This window comes from Pholcus phalangioides, unplaced genomic scaffold (assembly GCF_987345545.1).
Source record: "Pholcus phalangioides strain wild (caught in Gottingen) unplaced genomic scaffold, Ppha-v1.0 ptg000010l_1, whole genome shotgun sequence".
Classification (NCBI taxonomy): Eukaryota; Metazoa; Arthropoda; class Arachnida; order Araneae; family Pholcidae; genus Pholcus; species Pholcus phalangioides.
The window spans coordinates 7,430,555-7,454,188 of NW_028301603.1; the positions used below are offsets into that span (position 1 = coordinate 7,430,555).

General features: G+C 39.2%; 1 protein-coding gene across 1 annotated transcript in view; it reads right to left on the reverse strand.

Moving 5' to 3' along the window:
* The window catches only part of VAChT (Vesicular acetylcholine transporter), a 320,408-nt gene that overhangs the window by 52,454 nt on the left and 244,320 nt on the right, over positions 1-23,634 (reverse strand). Inside the window, exon 4 of the mRNA XM_089237496.1 lies at positions 20,990-21,108. Coding sequence (XP_089093622.1) covers positions 20,990-21,108 — 119 coding nt within the window. The remainder of the gene's footprint in view (positions 1-20,989; positions 21,109-23,634) is intronic.

The window sequence follows — 23,634 nt, forward strand, 5'->3', positions numbered from 1 at the left end:
TTATACGGTCCCCCTTGTCCTATAACTTCCAACAAGAATGGTCTAGTCCTATCCCTCTCCGTGTCCGGCAAATTCACCGACAACAGTTCGATGAGAGTCAGTTACCGTGGAAGTGAATGATTGAGTTACTGAGTCAGTGAGAGAGGAGTGAGTGACTTAGTGAGTATGTGAGTGAATGAGTGACCTAAAGAGTATGTGAGTGAGTGAGTGACCTAGTGAGTATGTGAGTGAGGAATTAAGTGATTGAGCGAGTGACCTAGTGAGTGAGGGATTAAGTGATTGAGCGAGTGACCTAGTGAGTGAGGGATTAAGTGATTGAGCGAGTGACCTAGTGAGTGAGGGATTAAGTGATTGAGCGAGTGACCTAGTGAGTGAGGGATTAAGTGATTGAGCGAGTGACCTAGTGAGTAAGTGAGTGAGAGAGTGAGTGAATTAGTTTTAACCTAGTAGTGTCACATATGATTGATTCACTCCCGCACTAACTCGCTTATGGACTCAGTAGCTCGCTTGATCACTCACTCACTTAATCCCTCATTCACTTACTCAGTAACTCACTCGCTCACTCCCTCGCTTTCTGACTCGCATCGAACTGTTGTCGGTGAATTTTCCGGCGATGAATTTTCCGGTGGTGAATTTTCTTAGTGGTGAATTGTTGTCAGTGAATTTTCCGTAAACTATCCCTCTCTGCAGCATGTTTATGCTGTTTTTAAACCAACTTCTCTCAGATTTTTGAATACAAATATCTCGGCGAATGTTGCACTTGGAAACATTGAAATATTTTTTTGTTGTCTTCCGGAGAGGCAGGGCAAAAAACTTTTTTCTTGGAAGTTAGAGGACAGGTTCACCATATAAAAATTCATTTTTATTTTATTTTATGATACACTGTATTTTCATTCTCAAAACTGGTGCAGGGTGATTTTGAGCATTTTCTAATGTAGAACCATACCTCTACGATGAACGGTTGTTGATATAATGGCCTGACGCTATACATAACACCCTGTATAGTGTCAGTCTATAGATTTGGGATCTTGAACCTTTTCCGAGTCGTGAACACTGCCTATACCGTACACGCTCAACTCGTGGCCCGAGGTCAAAATGTGGGTCCTTGGAGTCACCTAAGGTGGCTCGTGACCTCCAATATAATTTAATAAAAATGAACCAAGCAGCACATTTGCATATCACTTGAGTGACCCACTGCAAATGTACAGAAGCTTACACGACTTGCGGCGCTGTTCCACATCACCAAAGTGGGCCGCGATCACTTAAGTTCGACGCCAGATCACTTAAGAGGCCCACGACATGTTTTCACACCAATGAAGTAGCCTGCACTCTCCAAAAGTTTGAGCACCTTGGCTTATTATCGAACGAAGATCACCCTTACAGCAAATCTGGCACATGTATGCCTGAGATCAGAAATTTTTGTAATCCTCGAATGGAATTTGTACAGGGTGTTCAATCGTGACGTTGATCAAGTGCTCGTAAGCGTGAAATCGGACGCAAGCTTTGAGCTCTCTTGGAATTCCAGAACGGCACTATGGTGCTCGCAAGCTACATCTTAGTCATAGTTAGACTATGACGCTATACAAAAACGTTCGTATCGATGTGTCTCTATCGGAATCTGCAGAAATCTGACCACGTGCGTACCTATTGGTGAACCCTGAATGTATCAAGACATGCAAAAGATTAAAATTATAATGCCCAATTTTTGAGTTGCGCCCCTGGGCCAAAATTTTTAGCGGGTCTCTTATACTGATTTGATTAAAATTTACTGTCAGAAAATTGAAAGAAAATAATGAAAATCGATCACATTCCACAACCCTACCAGCATCTCCCTTGTTGAGGCCCCCCCATGAAAGTGTTTGGTACAAGGCATTTATAGACAAATTTCTCAATTTTTTCAATTCTGAACTTCAATTTTGAAGACCGTTCACTAGTGTTTTGATTGTGATGGGCAGGGCCATCTTAATGCATGGGGCCCAAAAACACACTGCCCAGGGACCTCAAGAGAAGAATGCCTCAGAAAAACGAGACGCAGTTGAATTTTTCGAGAATTTTCCAGGTAAGGCCTCAGAAAAATCACTTAGCCCGTGGGCTTTTGATGTTCTTAAGATGGCTCTGGTGATGGACTATTATGTTGATAGGGTTGCCATAGGACAATAATTATATTCTAGGCCCTATTCGTATCCGTTACTTCCATGAAATGAGGAGAATGTCCGTATTTCTCTAAACATCATACACTGTATATATCTGATACATCATACTCTTATCTACATATACTCTTAATACATATATCTGATACATCATACACTGGTGATCGATATCAATTCTATGTATATAAAATTGATTTTCTGTCTGTGTGTGTGTATGTTCTTTATACAAATCTTCAATTCCAGACAATCTTCGCCAAATTTTGCATATATACCAAACGGGAACAGACTTGAGCGATAGGCTACTTTGAAAGTTCGTTAGAGCTGGGCAAAATGGCCCGAAATGGGCAAGAATGGTTTCTGAGCCTCAACAATCACTCTCGGAATGTTTACTTTGCTTACCGTGGTTCCCTACCATGCGTTTCAGACACGTACAAGCCTTTATAATGGGGGTGGGGTTGCCATTTCTTTAATCCTGTCAGTATATATATGTATAATATTATATGCCTTTGTAATGGTTTGACACTTTTCCAATCCTCCCAACAATTGAAGAAAACCCGGGCAGCGCCGGGTATTATAGCTAGTGAGGAAATAAAATTAAATTTGAAATTGATTCACAGCAAATTCTCTTGGGTCTATCTTCCTTCAATCATGAAATCGGCCCTTCGGTTGAGGTGGCCCAGAATTATAAATGAATTAATGTCTTAGGCAGAGTCGGATTTATGGTTTTTTCCGCCTGTGGGGGGGGGGCGTACAAATTTTGCAGCTATTCACCGATTCTAGTCTAATTTTCTTGATGACTTTGATTCCTCAAATTTGTCGCCCTGTGCTACAGCCCGCTTAACCCTCCCTGCTGTAAAGAGGCCTGCTCCAAGTCTTTCTTTTGGCCACTCGCATGCTTTCGCATCCTCTCGGTCATTCTTTGCATCCCTCGCTCGCTTGGTCACTCTTTTAGTCATTCCTGTGCTCACACAATCTCTAGGCCACTATTTTGGTCATTCAATGATCAAATACACTGCTAATTGTTTTTTTTTTTTTTAATATTTCAATAACTATAGAATCTCTTGCAAAATGAATGAATTACAGTATTAAATGATCTCCACACTCATTATTTGGATACTTTTTTCAATTGGAAGTATGGTTCCAGAATTTTGATAGAAGGACTTCCTTTACGAATATGGCGTAACATCTAACAGTGGTATTCCCAGGTTCGATAGGAGAACTTTCTTTACTAATGAGGGCACGATCTTATGGTGGTCTTGTCAGATTTGATAGAAAGACTTTCTTTATATATGTGGAGCACCATCTAGCGGCACCGCACCCTCCGGAGGGCACTGAGCTTATATCGCAATATTAACGACAGAGCCTGGTCGTGCTTGGTTCGCAACGGCAACCAGTGGTCGCCTCAGGTTCGATAGGAGGTCTTTTTTTTTACAAATGTTTGCCGCCATCTACCGGTGATCGCATCAGGTTCGAAAAGAGAACGTTCTTTTCCAATGACTGATATGGAAACATGCAGATCCCAAGAAAGATTTCCCGGAGATGAACGAGTATCTTATTATTGCATCACTCGTATTTTAAACAAAGGGGGGAAACTGCATCGCGATGAAGATTGTTATGTGTCAAAAGTATTATATTATATTTATATTATTTTATCAGTTATAGACTTTACTTGCGAAAGAGCTAATTCATTCGTAAATCCACGTAGCTACTTGAGAGAGGGGCTATAGTCACCATAAATGGTACTGACTTGACTGCACGGGCATCCGTAAAATACTTAGGTTCGGAAAGCATCTAGAAGAAACTATCAGGAAGGCAAATGCGGCTACTAACATGCTATACAAAATACGCTTCCCCAGAAGCAAGCTGTCATATGAAAACAAAATTCTCCTTTATAAGGCGATTGTTCGTCCAATTCTTCTCTATGCATGTTGTGGATGGACCTATGACAGGAAGGCTAACATGTACGTAATTGAATTATTCCAAAACAAGTTCTTCAGAAGGAATATTATATTCTAAACGAAGACATTAGGAGGGATTCTAAGGTTATTACTATCTTCAATTAAGTTAATAAAAGCTATGCCGAAAACAATTTAAGAGCAACAGAGAATCCCCATACTCTCGTATATTAGAAACATCTCAACCAATAGATATGATAATGTGGCTAAATACGTTCTCTGCAGGGACTGCAGAATCTTACTATTTAACTGAATACAAGTCTTTATTGTTGATCAGTAACCAACTGACTATTGTTAGGGTTTGTGTTTTCCCCGAATTACATCTAGAGGTTTTTATTTCCCCCCCCACCAAACTTAGTGATTGTTATTGGGCTCATGTGTTTGGAGATTGCTTACGTTGTAATGGCCGTGTTAACTCTGTGCAAAGAGCTTACTGAAAGTATAATTGTCTCTTTTTCCCGGACACTTTCTGATATATTCTATCTTTTTCCCATTTTTTCTTCTTTACACACGCGCTTCTCTACCCACAATTTTTACCCTTCACAGCCGTTTACTGGCATTCCTAAGCGTGGTAATGGAGTCTTCTTCGGTGTCACCGACAAACCGTGATATTCAGAAGACGGACTTGCACTTATCGCTCCGTAACCATATCACCCAATATATTATTGTGGGTACATGAATTTGCAGATTTAGGACGTAAATCCCCGTATATCCGTGAGTTTATCGATCCGATCGGACGACAATGAATTATTCATACAGAACTTATTTTTTTGTGGATGTGTGTTTTGACAACACGGCGTAACATGTTACACGAAAAATAACCTAACAAAGCTTTTCAGGTGAATGCATATATTATAACGAATGTGTGACGGCGACTTGCAGGCAACATTTTTTGGCTTGGGTTTCGAGCATCGGTGCGTTGTCACACTGATATTCATGGATCTACCTTGGGAATAATGATAATAATACTCGGCTGTAATGTACTAAATTCCTCGCATTAATCAGTCTGAAGGTGTGGGATGATTGATTTACACGAGGAACGCGTTGGCAGTGTATTGCCTGAATATTATTCAATGCACTATTATTCCGCGTAATATGCGACGATTTCGCTCTTCCATCAGTTACATTCTAAGAGTTCCAGCAAAAAGTGTGACTCTACAAGGTTTCGACATTACGGGAAAATTAACACTGGTTAATAATACGACTACTAATGCAGCAGGATTGCAAAATCCCCGGCCGGCGGGCCGATTGCGGCTTTCCGAGATGTTCCAACCGGCCCACGAAAGGTATATCGGTAGAAAGGTTCAATGCACACAACACGGTGAATGCCTAGACTGATTATACTCCAGCACAGTTCCAGAGTACTTAAGCGACCAACAGCATAGGTTCAGATCATTCAAGTGCCCAGGAACACATTTATAGATCACTTAAAAGACCTTAGGCACAGTTACAGAACACTCAAGCAGCCTGCGGCATATTTCCGCATCACTTAAGTGACCCGCGGCTCATTCCAAGATCACAATTGATCTTGGACATTTGATTCTCTGTACATTTTCACATAACTTTAGTAACCGCTGTTCCAGCTCACTTAATTAAGTGGCCCGTGACACATTTTCAAATCACTAAAGTGAACCGCACTCTCTGGAAATTTGAATACCCTTTATCGCGAGTCAAATGTAGCCCTCGGAGTCATCTAATGTGACCCGCGACACCAAACATAATTTCATCATAAACGGATGAGAAATGGGAAAAACACACATAAAGTTAGAGTTAAATCTATTGCGACTTTTTTGTGTGATTAAACAGTGGCCATTAGGGCCTTTCATTGCGGTTTTCACTAAAGATGATTAGAGGGCTTATGTTGGAACAAAGCAATTTTAACAGCACCATCGAGCTCCAAGGCCAAATAATGCACAGGGTCCCTAGAAAATTTACACTATTTACGTGAATTGCTGTAAGGTCATCAGAGACACCTGTACCTAGCTCGAATGAATCCACACGTGGAGACAGCCTTGCCGATTAGATTGATAAATACTCAATAGAAGTTCAACGGAAAGGTCCGAAATTAACCTCCCCCCCCCCCCCAATAGAATGAATGCTCTGTCCTTCTTATTCAAGCACGATTTCTTCTGATTTTCATCAGGTGCAAACTCAGAGGTATAGCGAAAAGTATTCCGTCGAAAAGCTACTTCACAAAATATCCGGGCTTGTCAATTCTAAAATAAGGGGCCTTTAAGGAGTCGAGATATCTCGTCAATGCCGCTTAAAGGGTTAAGAAAAGATTCATTCCAATCTACTCCCATTCCCGGGGCAAACTTACCTGCCCTATCCCGTCTTTACCACGGACATAAATTCCAAGGGATATGATGTTGTTCTTTTTGCTTTAAACTTGTCATGGGGGAAAAAAAAAATCCAAAATTATAAATTGTTTCATTCTACCCCAATGTGGCCCGTGACCTGTCGGGAAATTATTCAAGTGTCCAGTGATTTCGACAAGCTTGAGCTGTAAATGGACTGCACTGAATTGTCAAAAAACTTTATTTTTCCAGAAGGAATCAAATTGATGTACACTGCTCAAAACAATTAGGGGGAGCAAGCAAAAAAGTGAAGAAAACCGTGCGAGACAGCCACGTATTGGCATACAATGGATAGTACACGCGTATCAATGCGAAATACAGAAAAAAGACGTAATAAAATTTGGAATTAAGCTTTAATTCTTTGAAAATATGGAAAAAACATGAAAAGATGATTTAGGGCAACAATTTGGTTACATGTAAACGATAAAAAAAAGTACTGTTTAGACATGATGCGTGAGTTTTAATAGGGCGCGTGGTCTCCTCGAACAGCTAAGACTGCTGCACACCTGTTTGCCATGGATGCGATGAGGTTATCGATCAGACTTTGGGGAATACTGTTCCACTCCTCAAGAAGTGCAATCTGCAAGTCTCGGACAGTAACAGGCGGCCTTGGTCGCGCAGCAATGCGTCGTCCGATTGGATTCAGGTCAGGAGAGCACGCTGGCCATTCCATACTGCTGTATTGTTTCAGCTTCAAGCATGTTCTCCACCAGACGAGCTCTATGCGGTCGGGCATTATCATCCTGGAAAACAAAGGAATCTCCAATGGCTCCAGCGTAAGGGATGACATGAGGTCGCAGTATCTCGTCTGCATACCGTCGGGCCGTCAAAGTGCCATTTCGAATGATATGCAGGTCCGTACGTCTGCCTATGCTGATTCCACCCCATACCATCCAACCAGCTCGTCTGTATTGTGACATTTCACGAACGAATGCGGGGTTATTTCGAGTGCCCCTGTCCCTCCATACCAGAACACGTCGGGTGTCACACTCCAGACTAAATCGGGATTCGTCCGTAAACAGCACTTAGCTCCAATCATGTTGCTCCCAATCTCGATGTTCAGCAGCGCATCTTCTTCGGGCCGCACGGTGGCGTGGGGTCAACGGAATGCAGACCATTGGCCTACGTGCATAGAGCCCTCCCTCATGAAGCCGATTACGTACTATTTGGCTGGACACCCTTCGTCCTGTTGCCAAGAGCAACCGTCTTTGCAACTGCGTAGCATTCTCTGTTCTGTTTCGACGGGCTGTTAACCGTATATACCGGTCATCAGTTGCTGTAGTGGCGCGTGGCCGACCTTGCCCTGGTCGACGTCTAACATTTCCTGTTTCTTGGAATCGATTCCACAGCCTTGCAACAACACTTCTGGCGACTCCAACAGCGTCCGCGACACTACGTTGTGTTTGCCCGGATTCCAGTCTGCCTATAACACGCCATGCCATGGATTCCGGTAAATCACGTTGTTGAGACATCCTCAAGTCACCATGTCCCAAAAAAAAATACTGCGCAATCGAATTTCACAGTTACGGCAGTAAAACAGACGTTTCTGCAACATCCCGATTTCTGCCCTTATCTCCTTTTTCTGGTTTTTGACGTCATGAACTTTGATTTGCATATGAAGTTTTCTTCTTCCGTTTCCTGCTAGGCTTTAAATTATGGATGATTCATTTTATGTCACTTATCAGTATACATCTTTGCGTAATTTTGTTAAAACCATGTGCTCCCCTAATTGTTTTGAGCAGTGTAGTTAAACAACGATAACACTTCGTGGAACTGGCACAACTATAATTACGCCTAAGGACCCTCCACCGACATTCTAACAGCATCATTGGTCCAAGGGTAAAGTAATGTTCTGGGGCTCCCGCCCAGTTGAAAAGGCTGTCATCAGTTTACACGCTCTTCAAAATCATACTAATTACAAACTCTCATTATAACGCGGCCCCTCATTCGGTTGAGAAGCCTCGGATCATGGCCAGCTGGGTTTTACAAACACAATCTCACTTCCCGTTCTTTTTCCCATTCGTTTCCAAAATGGACCCGTCAATTTTGTGACACCCTGTATGACCCTTTGATAGCTTCATCAATGATTTACAGAAAATTTAACAACATTTCGTCGCCAGTGTGTGAGTGACCACGTTATTGAGCAAGTGAGTGACCGAGTGAAAAGGTGTGTGAATGAGTGAGTAGCCGTATGAATGACGAGTAAGCGATTGAGGGAGTCACTAAGTGAGTGGGTGAGTGAGGGATTGAGTGTGTATGCTCGTATGAATGAGTTCACTCATTCGCTAATTTTCTCACCTGCTCATCCACTCATTTGCTCACTTGTTCGATCATTTGCTTAACTGGTCCCTCACTCAATCACTCACTCATTTGCTCAACTGCTTACTCCCTAACTCACTTGATCAATCACACACTCACTTCTCACTTATTTATTCACTTCTCACTTATTTATTCACTTGCTCACTTTATTCACTTGATCACTTATTTATTCACTTGATCACTTTATTCACTTGATCACTTTATTCACTTGCGCACTTCATTAACTTGCTCACTGACCTACTCATCCACAATTTCCCTGACTCACTTGATGAATCACTCACTCATTTGCTCATTTAACCACTAGCTCAGTCACTATGTCACTTTATAGAAGAATTGTTTGTCGGTGAATTTCCTTAGAGGTGAATTGTCAAATTGATGAATTGCGTGGGAGGTAAATTTTCCGGTGACGACGTTTCCGCACACGTTCATCAACGCGTACGTCTATATCCATGTTTTCAACATGCACGACATAACTAAATATCAAAACATCATCAACCAGGTCCAACAAGTGATTTCCGAAACAATGTTCAGTATAATCTCATGTGCGTATGATGGTGAAATTTCGTAAGAAATAGAACTACACAGTCGAATCCCGTTTTAACGAATACCGTTATAGCGAAAGTCTCGTTTTAACGAATATTTTTCTAATTCCCCAGATAATTTTATATAGGAGCAATGCAAAAACCTGGAATTCCTTTATAACGAAATTTCATTATAACTCCGGTCTCTTGGAGTTCTTTATAACGGGAGTCGACTATATAACTTTTCTGGCCCCACTATATATATTTATCCATCCCCACGCACGCAATGGTAAGAGTTGCCATTGTTATCTACGTCTATTGTGCACGATACTATATAATCTTAAATTAGAGGAGGAGATCCGAAGGGGGCCGCGGGCTCGAAGTTGTGGAATATTTCATTTTTAGACTCGTCCCGCTTTGCGAAAAGAAAAAAAAAATGAGTAAGGACTAGATGATGGGGTAAAGATATTTACCGATCATTCCCAGATGGCCAAATCGTTAAATCACGGACGTACCTCTCCAACCCCCACAAGGCACTTCTCCGGTAATTACAAGTGGACACCCTGGAGGGTTTTATAATGATAGCAGTAATACCTTTCGATTCTCCCGTTCCCGGCGAACGAAGAGGATTTGCAAATTGCTTTGCTTTTGCACCCTCCGGTAAGAGAGGGAGGGAGTGAGTGAGACAATCAGCAGGACTGCGCGAGCTGACCTGACCCTCCCATCTGATTCCAACAGGATATATATATATATGTAGCCTACCATGCAGTAATTTTCTCGAGAACAGATTCGATCACAAACTGCAGTAGTCAAATGATTCATCCAGAAGCAGCAGATTTGGTTGAGAGATATGCTTCCCGCATCCCATGTTGCTGAGATCGGTGTCCAAAATACGGACGTTTGAAACTTTGCGCTTTACTTCATTCAGTCTGCATGAATGGATGGAATGTTCGCCAATATTTTGACTCTCTCACAAATATGTCCATGTTGTGCTGATTGCAATACGTGAGAGGAATTGGACCATGATACATGGATGCTCAACGTTTTGACGAGTGCGGGCCAAATTATTGGTTTCAAATACTTGTCGTGGGCCACTTTATGGATTTTAAAACATTGTCGCAGGCCACTAATATGATCTGCAAATGTATGCCGGGACAGCTTATGACCTGGAAATGTGTACCGGGGATAGTTTAAATGACCTGGAAATGTGTACCGGGGATAGTTAAAATGACCTAGAAATGTGTACCGGGGATAGTTTAAATGACCTAGAAATGTGTACCGGGGATAGTTTAAATGACCTGGAAATGTGTACCGGGGATAGTTTAAATGACCTAGAAATGTGTACCGGGGATAGTTTAAATGACCTGGAAATGTGTACCGGGGATAGTTTAAATGACCTAGAAATGTGTACCGGAGATAGTTTAAATGACCTGGAAATGTGTACCGGGGATAGTTTAAATGACCTGGAAATGTGTACCGGGGATAGAGCTTAAATAACCTGGAAATGTGTACCGAGATAGCTTAAATGACCTGGAAATGTGTACCGGGATAGCTTAAATGACCTGGAAATGTGTACCGGGGATAGTTTAAATGACCTGGAAATGTGTACCGGGGATAGTTTAAATGACCTGGAAATGTGTACCGGGGATAGTTTAAATGACCTGGAAATGTGTACCGGGGATAGTTTAAATGACCTAGAAATGTGTACCGGGGATAGTTTAAATGACCTGGAAATGTGTACCGGGGATAGTTTAAATGACCTAGAAATGTGTACCGGAGATAGTTTAAATGACCTGGAAATGTGTACCGGGGATAGAGCTTAAATAACCTGGAAATGTGTACCGAGATAGCTTAAATGACCTGGAAATGTGTACCGAGATAGCTTAAATGACCTGGAAATGTGTACCGGGATAGCTTAAATGACCTGGAAATGTGTACCGGGATAGCTTAAATGACCTAGAAATGTGTACCGGGGATAGTTTAAATGACCTGGAAATGTGTACCGGGGATAGTTTAAATGACCTGGAAATGTGTACCGGGGATAGTTTAAATGACCTAGAAATGTGTACCGGGGATAGTTTAAATGACCTGGAAATGTGTACCGGGGATAGTTTAAATGACCTAGAAATGTGTACCGGAGATAGTTTAAATGACCTGGAAATGTGTACCGGGGATAGAGCTTAAATAACCTGGAAATGTGTACCGAGATAGCTTAAATGACCTGGAAATGTGTACCGAGATAGCTTAAATGACCTGGAAATGTGTACCGGGATAGCTTAAATGACCTGGAAATGTGTACCGGGATAGCTTAAATGACCTGGAAATGTGTACCGGGATAGCTTAAATGACCTGGAAATGTGTACCGGGATAGCTTAAATGACCTGGAAAAGTGCCGCTGGCAGCTAAAATAATCTCGAAATATGCCACGGAGTGTTAAAGTGATTTGGAAGTGTGCCACGAGTAGCTAAAGTGACCTGGAAATGTTCCGCTGGCAGCTTAAGTGATCTCTAAATATGTAACGGCTCATTATGCGATCTGGAAATGTTCCATGTCGCATGAATTACAATCTAAAACTGTGCCACGTTACATGAATTGCGATAATAATGTTCTAAATGACCTGGAATTGGACATGGCGTAGATTACAGAACCGATTCAATCGCAAACTGTAGTAATCAAATGATCAATCTAAGAGCACCAGATTTAAGTGAGAAATATACTTCGCACATCCCGTGTTGTGGAATTGGTGATATTTTCACAGTCGGTGACCAAGACATGGACGCTTGAAACTTTGTACATTGCTTCAGTTTGCATGGATAGACAATACACGAGGATGACGTCACTTTCCGCTATCCATACAAAGGTTTTAACAGCGAAGATATATTTGCGAAGATATATTTTGGAAAGAGAGGAAATTCAACTGCCCCTGCTGCGGGGAATTGAACCCACGTCCTTTCACTTCCCGGGCGAATGAAGGAAAGATTGAGATATTCGTTGCTTCTGTAGCCTAGGGCGTTCCGCCGGAAAGTGAAACGACGCGGGTTCGATTCCCAGCAGGGGCAGTTGAACTTTCTCTCTTTCGAAAATGTATCTTCGTATCAGCCAGCTGTCAAAAACCTTTGTGTAGATGATATAGTCACCGATATTTTGACTCTTTCAAAGATAACCACGTTGTGGTAATTGCAATACGCGAGAGAAATGGGACCATAATATATGGGTGCTGAAACTTTTCGTCGAGTGATGCCCTCTATTGGTTCTCAAACTTGGGGTGGAGGGTTTTATACCACAGTTTATTTTTTAAATCCCCGCGGGCCACTTAGGTGATGCAAACATCTTAATGACTTGCAAACGGTTTCCGGGTTATTAGGCCATGGTCTAGGAGATTTTCTTCCTGACGTTTCGCCCACATCTGTGGCAGGCATCATCTGAGGTTAATTCGACGTAAGTCTCCGCGGCAAGCGAGAATTTTCCTTCATTAATTCTGGAATTTTCCTTTATTAATTCTGGAATTTTTCTTCATTAATTCTGGAACTATTTCCTTTTTCTATTATTATTTTTTTCATTACTTCTGAAATAATTTCTTTCATTACTTTTAGAATAATTTCTTTCATCAATTCTGGAATAATTTCTTTCATCAATTCTGGAATAACTTCTTTCATCAATTCTGGAATAATTTCTTTCATCAATTCTGGAATAATTTCTTTCATCAATTCTGGAATAATTTCTTTCATCAATTCTAGATTTGTTTCTTTCATTAATGCTGGAATTATTTCTTTCATTGATTCTGAAATTATTTCTTTCATTGATTCTGAAATTATATCTCATTAATTCTGAAATTATATCTCATTAATTCTGAAATTATATCTCATTAATTCTGAAATTATATCTCATTAATTCTGAAATTGTCTCTTTCATTAATTTCGGAATTATAACTTTCATCAATGATGAAATTATTTCTTTCATTAATTTTAGAATTATCTCTTACCTTAATTCTGAAATTACCGCTTTCATTAATTCTGAAATTACCGCTTTCATTAATTTTGGAATTATCTCTTACCTTAATTCTTAAATTACCGTTTTCATTAATTTTGGAATTATATCTCATTAATTCTGAAATTATATCTCATTAATTCTGAAATTATATCTCATTAATTCTGAAATTATATCTCATTAATTCTGAAATTATATCTCATTAATTCTGAAATTGTCTCTTTCATTAATTTCGGAATTATAACTTTCATCAATGCTGAAATTATTTCTTTCATTAATTTTAGAATTATCTCTTACCTTAATTCTGAAATTACCGCTTTCACACATTAATTTTGAAATTATCACTCACATTAATTCTGAAATTACCGCTTTCATTAATTCTGAAACTACCGCTTTCATTAATTCTGAAATTACCGCTTTCATTAATTCTGAAACTACCGCTTTCATTAATTCTGAAATTACCGCTTTCATTAATTTTGGAATTATCTCTTACCTTAATTTTTAAATTACCGTTTTCATTAATTTTGGAATTATCTCTTACCTTAAGTTTGGAATCATCTCTTACCTTTATTCTTAAATTACCGTTTTCATTAATGCTGGAATTATCGCTTTCATTAATTTTGGAATTATCTCCGTCATCATTCTGAAATTACCTTCCATCAATACTGAAATTATTTCTTTCTTTAATTCTGGAATAATATTTTATTAATTTTATTATTATCTCTCTCTCATCACGGTTGAAATTATCTATACCACTGATTTTGGGATTATCTCTTTCATTAATTTTGGAATTATCACTTTTTTATTATCAATGCTGAAATTATTTCTTTCTTTTATTGTTTTAAATTCCTGTAGATACCATAAGAAACTAACGAGGGATTGTGTGTGTTTTCACCGAGTCACGTGATCGTCCGACGAATGATGTTGGCGACACCGTTCTCAGCACTGCCAATTCGGAGACCACTGACGTCATACCCCCTCTAGTAATATGAGCTCGATGTCTCTCACATCGAGCTTCAGTTCCGACTTACGGAAAGAGATAATTCCAAAATTATTGCAAGCCATAACTTCAGCATTAACGAAAGATAATTCGAGCATTAATTCTAATAAGAAGTAATTCTAGAATTAATGAAAGATAATTTTTACATATTGATGAAATTTGTTAATGAAAAAAATTAATGAAAGCGATAATTCCAGTATTACTGTAAGATAATTCCAGTATTACTGTAAGATAATTCCAGTATTACTGTAAGATAATTCCAGTATTACTGTAAGATAATTCCAGTATTACTGTAAGATAATTCCAGAATTAATGGAAGGTAATTTTCCAGAAAGAAAAAATTCCAGAATTAACGAAACATAAGTTCAGTTTAAAAACAAGTGAAAGCGATAATCGCAGCATTAATGAAAGATAACTCCGGAATTAACGAAAGATAACTCCGGAATTAACGAAAGATAATCTTGGAATTAAATTAATGAAAGTTATAATTAAAGAATTAATAAAAGATTATTCCAGAATTAATGAAAGAAAATTCCTGGATTGACGAAAGAAATTATTCCAGCCAACCCTGCAAACCGTTTTTTATTTCGGTTATGACTTTTTAAAGTTTCTACACACGGACTTTACCCACCCCGTGGGACAAAAGCCACTCAAGTGATTTGGGAATGTGCCGTGAGCCACTGAACTGATGTGGAACTGCACCGCGGCCAACTTAATCGATCTGAAAAAACCTGCCACTAGTTTTATTTTCACAGAATCAAGTTTGAGGATACGGGCCGCATCAGATGACTCCGAGGGCACATGTGTCCCTCGGGCCGTAAGTTGAGCATTTATGCTTCATGACGTGTGTCCAAACTCATTCCCAAAAACTAGTCCCGTTTTTTGTTCTTTGTTCAACGTACACAACAACGATAATAATCCGGGAAAAGAAATCCCCACGATATTACCCCGTAACGCCTTGTTTCCAGGAGAAACGACACGTACCCCCATCAATTGCTTTATACACAGTATACGAGTTATAACGCTATTTAAATCCATTAAAGTCGATATAAAAATTTTGTACCGACTTCCTTTCAAAAAGACGTTAAGGAAAAAAATGTATAAATAAATGTACCAATTTTTAGTTTTCGAATGCTTGTATGTGAATAACACACACACCCACCCACGCGCGTCAAGGGAAGAAGTCACCGCTCCGTCCGGGAATTGGCCATCTAGCTTCCAGGTCACGTATCCCGGATAGGAAAAAAAAATAGGAAACTCAGCGCATTTTTTTTTTCCGGGACAATCCCATATATATCTCTCTCTCTCTCTTGCCCTGGTACTTTTCTTTAGAAGGTCGTGGATGGTAGGCTTCTTTTGTGCATCCTTCCCATGCTTTTGAATAGGGAAAGCTTGTCCTATATCCGATTTCGCTGAGGTTTTTGTTCCTCCATTCTCGTCTTGTATGACAAAGCCGTAAATGGATTCACTAAAAAGTAAAACACACGTAATCGCTATTGTGTGACACTCGGTATTGAGTGTGAGAACACGTTCCCTAGGAGAGAGAGAGAGAGGAGTTATCCAGCAGGTTTTTTCTTAACGTCAAAGGACCTGTCAACATCTATTTGAAGAGTATTTATTTGTGGTCATCGGATGTTTTTTGAAACAAAAGTCCTGGAACCCGAAAATAGGATGTTTTCGACGTGGTCATCGTAGAATCACGTGTTTGTGACTAGGTTAAGAGTGACGCGTATTTCCGGCTTTTTTGTTCTGGTGTAATAGGAACTTTAAATGAAAAAAATAGAACTGCAGAAAAATAATCAATTTTATTATTATTGCAGTGTTAAACTTGTTTGATTTGTCATATTCCGTGACTACTTCTAGGTTGCGCATGCGGGGTTGCTTTGTGTTCAGTCGCGTATTTACAGGCGTGCTTAGCGGGCTAGTTCTAAATCCAGGGTGGCAAGTTCACAAAAGGGCGGCAAATTCGAGGAATCGGTGGCCGAGAAAATGAGTAGAATGGGAGAATGGCGACAAAATTTTTGTTACCCTGAATAAATCAGCGTCTGCCAAGCAGTGCTGCCTTAACGCATGGGCCTACCCGGGCGCGTAAATACAATCCCTACATTCATAGTAACACAAGAGGCATTAGCGCCGGTGATTGGTTACTACGAGCAAGAAAGATAATAAAACACGTCACGAGGGGCGGAGCTTTGGGGTAAACTGAATTTCGAAGTTCATTAACGAAAAATGAAAACATTTTTCGATGCATAGAAATGATGTATTTTTTATTGAATCAATAAATGATAGCAACATGGATGGGTTTGAGAGGGATTCGAACACGAAGCCTCTGGTACGCGTGTCTTGCACACTAACCACTGCTCCAACTGCGGATGCCGGGCTCAAGTACAAATAAGTACATCTACTGTTAAGCGTCGCCAGCAAAAAGTTCACTGAGTGACGTAATAGTTCATCCCCCATTTCGACCAATAACGGCGCGCCAAATTTCTATAATGTAGCTAGGAATGTAGGGTTTGTTTATAAGCTACACAGGCACAGTCAAGACCCATCAAGAGCTGAGGGGACCCCTCATAAAAATGAGATCCGGTTAAAATTTTCGAGAGTAAGCGTGTAAATTGGTCATGGACAAGCATTTCTAGCCAGGTAAAGCCTCAAAAAAATCATTTTGTCCAGGGGCCCCTTGATGCTCTTAGGACGGCCCTGCTGCCGCTACAGTAAGAGACTAGGTAAGTGGGTGACCAAAACAGTGGCTATTGCAAGAGCGCGAATAGGCAAAAGAGTGACTTGGAACTTGAGCTACCATGTGAATGAAAAAAGAGTGACCAACAGAGCGAGGGACCAGGTCAATATGTGATCTAGAGCATCTGCAAGCATGTGCATGACCAAAAACGTGAGGTAGGGAATGGGAAAGCACGTGAATGACCAAAAGAATGACCTAGAGCATGTGTAAACTTGTAAATAATTAAAATAATAACGTGTAAAGCAACGAACTATGTCATTGAGCGACCAAGCGAGTGTGTGCAAGTGTACTGTAGTTGACTAAACAGTGTATAAGCATGTATGACCAAAACAGTGTGCAAGCATATGAATGATCGAAACAGTGTGCAAGCATATGAATGACCAAAACAGTGTCCAAGCGTATGAATGACCAAAACAGCTACTTAGAGACAGGGTAATACTTGCAGGAGTAGGGATAGTGAAGAAAATTAGACTTGAATGGCGGGTAGGGCGACAAAAACGATAAATGCGCCAGTGTTTGTGTTTCCTGCACCTAACCACGTGACGAATTGGAACTTATACGAGTATAAAGAAGAAATTCGTTGTTATTCCAATGGACACTACTTGGGTGGATTGCTTGAATGCTTAAAAAAAATCTTTTGAAATGACAAAATATCAATTTGTTGTTGAAAATGATTGAAGATCTACTATCAAAGGTGGCAACAATACCTTGCATATTGCTTTTATCAGCCACCTCGTTGGACATTTTGTCTGTTGTGGCGTTGTATTTGTATTTGTATATGAAACATTCCTTTTTTCTCGAATACATACATAATTTTTAGTCAATTAAATAATGTTTCACTATTACACTCTTCGCTCGATATTTTGTTTCTAAAAGAGTTCACATTTTGCCTTTTAATGGCTAGAAATGCATCATTCGTGTAAATTAGAATGTTCATCATCATTGTGCTTGATTTCAAAGGAATATAATTGCGATTAAAATATTTTCAAAATTGATTATTCAGAATTCTTTGACTGAATATAATTTTGGCGTACAATTTGGCGATTTTTTTTTTTTTTCACGTTTCGTTTTCAGAATGATAAATGTCCAACACGTGCACTTCCAAAAACAAATTTCATGAGAAACAGTTTTGTAAACATTCAATTAAATTTTGTACGAATTATGCGTGTGCTGTGAATTTTTATGACTTCAAACCAATTTATTTCAAATAATTTTTAAATTATTTAAAATTTGCGTAAAAAGTGTTAATGATAACAATGATCTTGCACATATTGTGTAAGCACATGATTTTTCATAAATTTTAATTTAGTTGAATCTGTCTGTTGCTTTGTTGGTTATGTGTATACTAATCATATACTTTTCTTTCTGTGTCATTCTCAGGGGATTTATCATGGTGTCTACATCTGAATCTCGAGCAGAGTATTTTGAATGTGGTCAAGATGTTGATACTCAGTGCATTTATTTCTGTCCATAAGCGTATAAACACAAGCTCTGATGTAAGAACACTACTTTGTAAAGATCTTTGTAGTAGTTTCATTTCAGCTACGTATGAACCAGTTATGATTTCAGTATGATTTATTAATTTAAATCCAGACATTTTTAAATTTGTTTGATGTAGGTTAAGTTTAGTTGAAGAAAGTCATCGTATAAACATTGTTTTTATTTATACTGTACAATTTGCATTTACTGCTACTAGTCATGTCATGGCTGGTTGGTAAGTCATGAAATTAGAAATGGGTAGTGTTCATGGGGCCTGGGTTCAAACCCACCCACAGCAAAGCTACAACATTTTTAAGATAAACATGGGCTAGATACAGAAGCTATCCATACTTAGAATAAGACAACCACAAATATTTTTTATGGGCATTGTGTAAAATTTTATAATGCATATATAATATTTAGTTTTTATAATTGCATTTTTAATTAGGTTGCTGTACTATACAAATATACGACATCCATATTTGCTATGGGCATCTTTTTCTCAGCCACCTGATTGGGCATTTTGCCTGTTGTGGCCTTGTATTTGTATTTACTAATCCACAAAACAAAAACATACGACCTCTTTCCACAAAAATTTACTTATTAAATTAAAAAAGTATCAGACTCTGATTAGAGAATATTTTTAACTCTTGGTGGAATCAATGAACTGAGCTTCGGTTCTCATAAACAGATTATGATGAGAGCACACATTTTTTATATAAAAAGTTCTATTGAGAGCTAAGAGGCATTTACAAAAATAAAATCATATTTTGCTCCAGATAATGTCTCTTACAAGCACCTGAAATGGCAAAGTAAAAAGAAATTTAACGGTCAACGCAAATTTATTGTACAGAACAGCTATGTACACGTATTCACAAGCAGTGATTTGGAACTCGACCTATATAAATAGAGAGCGATCTACAAAGAAGACCTTGTCTTCTGACTAAAATTCTGCAAATTGTACTCAGTTCTGCGGAAGCGGCGCCACTATACAAGGTAACTAAACTTTCTAGAATAATCTCGTCGAATCTTGCGTGATTCTCACACTTCTTTTGGTGCTATGGTATCGACAATTCGCCAGAATTGCCAAGTTCATTGTCAGTTTGGTGAGATTTGCAGAGTGTTGCATTAATGGTTATTTACAGGCGAAGAATGACATAATACATGACAAAAAATTACTATTTACATAAATTTCGTAACAATATTATAAAATCTTGTATTTTCATCTTTTGTCCATTCAACCAATTAATAAAGGAGTGAATTAGAAATTTATCAAGCTGAAATAGAGCATGAATATCCTTTATATCGAATATTAAATAAAGCCACGAATAAGGAATCCAAATTTTCTCCACCTATCTTGCATTACAAAAATATTGTCGCCAAGAAAACGAGTTAGAGCGCCAAGTTATGAAGACTACATGCTCCTGTTATTCAACTTGTCACGTGGGGTGCGAACTTGAAAAATGAAGAGAGGACACCCAGAAAGTTTGGGTCCGAAATGAAGCTATCGTTAATTCCCCCAGGTTCTGGAGGTTAAGAACAAAACAACTTGTTATTTATATCCTTCCTCTAGGATCGAACCCACGGTCCTGACGGCTGTCTTCACGCTGGTAGATGAGCATCTCTCTACTGCGCAGAACTAAATCAAGGTCGAATCGTCACTATAAAAATCTCTAAGCAAATCGTATCGTAATTCACGAGCATTGTCTCCAAAGATTCACGAGCATTGTCTCCAAAGATTCACGAGCATTGTCTCCAAAGATTCATGAGCATACTAAATCTGCTGTTCTCGCCAATTTCTTGGCACAGACAATTTCTCCCCTACTATTATTCTGCTCTTGAGATGGGCGATAGCCTCTATTGCCATCCCTCCTTCCGGACCCACGCTTGTTCTCCACTGAAACCAATCAGCACAACATGCTCAGGGCAAAAGAGCATGTCTTGTTGTTGGACAGACAGAAGCACTTCTTGAACACATAATAACGTGCATTTCTAGGAAACAGAAACATCATTTTAGGTACACAACACATTCCGGCATGGCTCAATTAATCAGAAATTCTTCAAGAGAATGTTTACATGGTGCAAGTGGCGGTGTAGTAGTATTATCTCTGCTTGTGTAGATGTATACCAAACTTGAGCTGCAGAAGTAACATGATTTACATGTCACTTCTGTAGCTTTTACCGCCTCGCTCCCGCCACGTCCGTTCTCTTCCATACTCCCCCCCCCCTCCCCTCCCCTCCAGAGGCGGTTCCACTAACTTCTGGATGATTGCCGGGTAGCTATTTTTCGAATTATTTTTTCCACATCATGGTAGATACTTTGAATTGGTGATTATGATTAGACTGTATGTACAGGTAAGGTAAGAGGAAAACATCCACATGCAAATAATTACTGTTGATTGAAAACAGCCAGGTAAATTAATTGTAAGAAACTGTAAATTGTAAATATAGAGCTTTAAAAAGATTGTATTTCGAGCTCACCTCAACTGATCTAAATAGTTGTGGAACTGCTGCTTCGGTAACAGGAAGAAAGGGTTTGAGTTCACAGGAAGAGGGAGCCGGCATTTCAAATACATGTCATCCAACCAGAAGTACGTCGCCTGTATACAATCAAACAGAATTACTTTTACACGAGAATCCTTTGAGTACATAAAACATACACACGTATACGTATAAGATTATTAGAACAAACTCTATTAGAGTTTGTTATTCACTTTATCGGAATAATATTCGTTTCAAGGTATTCGACTGCAGCTCGTCTCAAAAGTTCAGATAATGCACTTTTCTCAAAATAACAAGAAAAACACCGCGTGTAAAATTAGTGCCATGTAGTGGATAATACCTGAAACATTTCTACGTAATATTTATAGTATCGAAAATACAAAAAAATTGCTGTCTCAAATGCTTAGAGAAAATTCAGATTTACAAAAACTGCAGGCTTTTAATAGCTAATATGGACTTTTAATTTCTTTCTAACAACCTCAAACCATCCTCCATAAATCCAATTAAACTCTGTAGAGTTTCCACATCAAAACTGTACTATGCTTCCCCGATAGAGCTCTTCTTGCCATCCACAGTCAAATACTGTACTTCATTTGCAAAAGTATACCCCATACATTCCTAATACGATTCATGTCAGGGCTCGTCGATTGTCAGTCTGAAACCGATACATTTTCCCGATTAAAGAGCTTTTTTTGTGGCAGCGGATCTTTGAATAGACACGTTATACTGTTGAAATGCCAAGTTTGGTCGTCCTTGAATCTTCTCCAATCAGTAGCGAATTGTTCTCGAGGATCCCCTTTAAGCATCAGAGTTTTGACGACCAATTTCAAAAGTAAAGGAAGCCTGTACATAATAAGCAAATGCTGTCCGTATCATCACCGAGTGTCCACCTTACTGTCTGCTGAAAACATCGTTATGGAACATGCGAGTTCCATTTTTTTGCACCACTAAATATGATACCAAGCTATGTATTTGTCTCCATAAAACATGATTTCGTGCCCGTTTCAGTCCCCTCTCCTCTACCTCTCTTTGGTGGCAGGCGATTTTCTATCCCACTCTTTTATGAATCAAACACGAGCTTCTCTGATCTATCTATGAACTATATCTGTTGAAAGTTTCACTCCAGGATCTTCCATAATTTCAGGTTAATTTTCAGTTTCAGGCAAGATCATTTTTTGCGTTGCAGCAACTCTTTCAACGGGTTTGTTTTTACGTAAAATTCTGCTGCGTTGCCTACCACAACCAGGTTTTGGTTTTTGGGACACATGTTGGGCCAACACACGTCAGACACTTCATTTCGGACCTCCTCAAAGCAATAGCAATGCCTTTTACAGCCTTTCTTTTTGCTTTCAAATGAAGTACTTGAATGATTTCATCGTACAAATGACTTTGGCAATGTTTTTTTCAAATAAAAACCAATCCCACAGCTTTCCACTTTTATACTATCACGTCTCTGATACGCCATATAGACGCCATCTTCGAAAATTTGCGTACAAATAGGAACTTTATCTAAACTTTTGAGACTGACAGTTTTTCCAAATTTTGAGTTTAAAAATCAGTACTTATTTTCCTCGAAAAAGACCGAAATTTAAAGTAGGTTTTTGCATTCTGATCATAAGCAAAAAAAAAAAAAAAAAAATGAAATCTAAATTTAAAACGGTATCCATGGCGCAGTTAAAAATCCGTAGTGTAAACTTTTGAGATGAACTGTACGTTTAAAATGTCATTTTGGAAAAAAATATCGTTTTTTTTTAATAGCCGCATTTTTTGTAAGTTAATTCCAAAACAGGTCTTGTTTTGTTCATATGACGCTTAAAATCAAATTTAGGCCTGCTTTAGTGTTAAGTTTTTACATACAAGTAATCCGTGAATGGAAATTTCATACGCGTTTTACGAAAAATGCTATTTTTGACATATTACTTGAGTTTGAAACACGATTTCCAAAAATCTATTGATTGTACCATTGCAAAATTTTAATACAAATACAACGCCACAACAGGCAAATTGCCCAACGAGGTGGCTGACTTAAGAACATCATGGATCCCCGAGCCATTTTTTGGAGGCCCTACCTACTACTGCTACACCACACATGCACCCCGCCCGCGGAACCCCAACGAATCGGTACATGCGAGAATGTGCGTGTAGTGAAACCTGACGTGAAGTTTTTTGTTTCTCTGTAATGCTTGTTATGTGTAGTGCTGCCATCTGCCACCAGTTTTTCTAACTATGAGTGAAGTGTTATGATTGAATGATTTATCGTTGTAGGACTGTTGCTCTCTGTGGCGAGACTTTTTAACGGGGAGATCGGCTCGCATTTGCGCCTTGAAGTTGGGAACCACAGAAAACCAACTTCAGCTGACCACCACTGTGGGGTTCGAACCCGGATCCTCGCATCGCGAGTCCGTCCTATAACCACTCGACCACCACAGCGACTATATTCTGCTGTATATTGTTGAGGCTATGAACCAAAACCTAAGGTCTGTCGCATCTATTTGTCTATTAACAGTGATTTAATAGACAAATTTGTCTATTAACAAGATATGTGTAATGTAATTTCAAAAAGCCCATAGTAGCATCAACAGATTTCAGTGTAGTTAATCCGCATACCATAAAATCATTCAAAT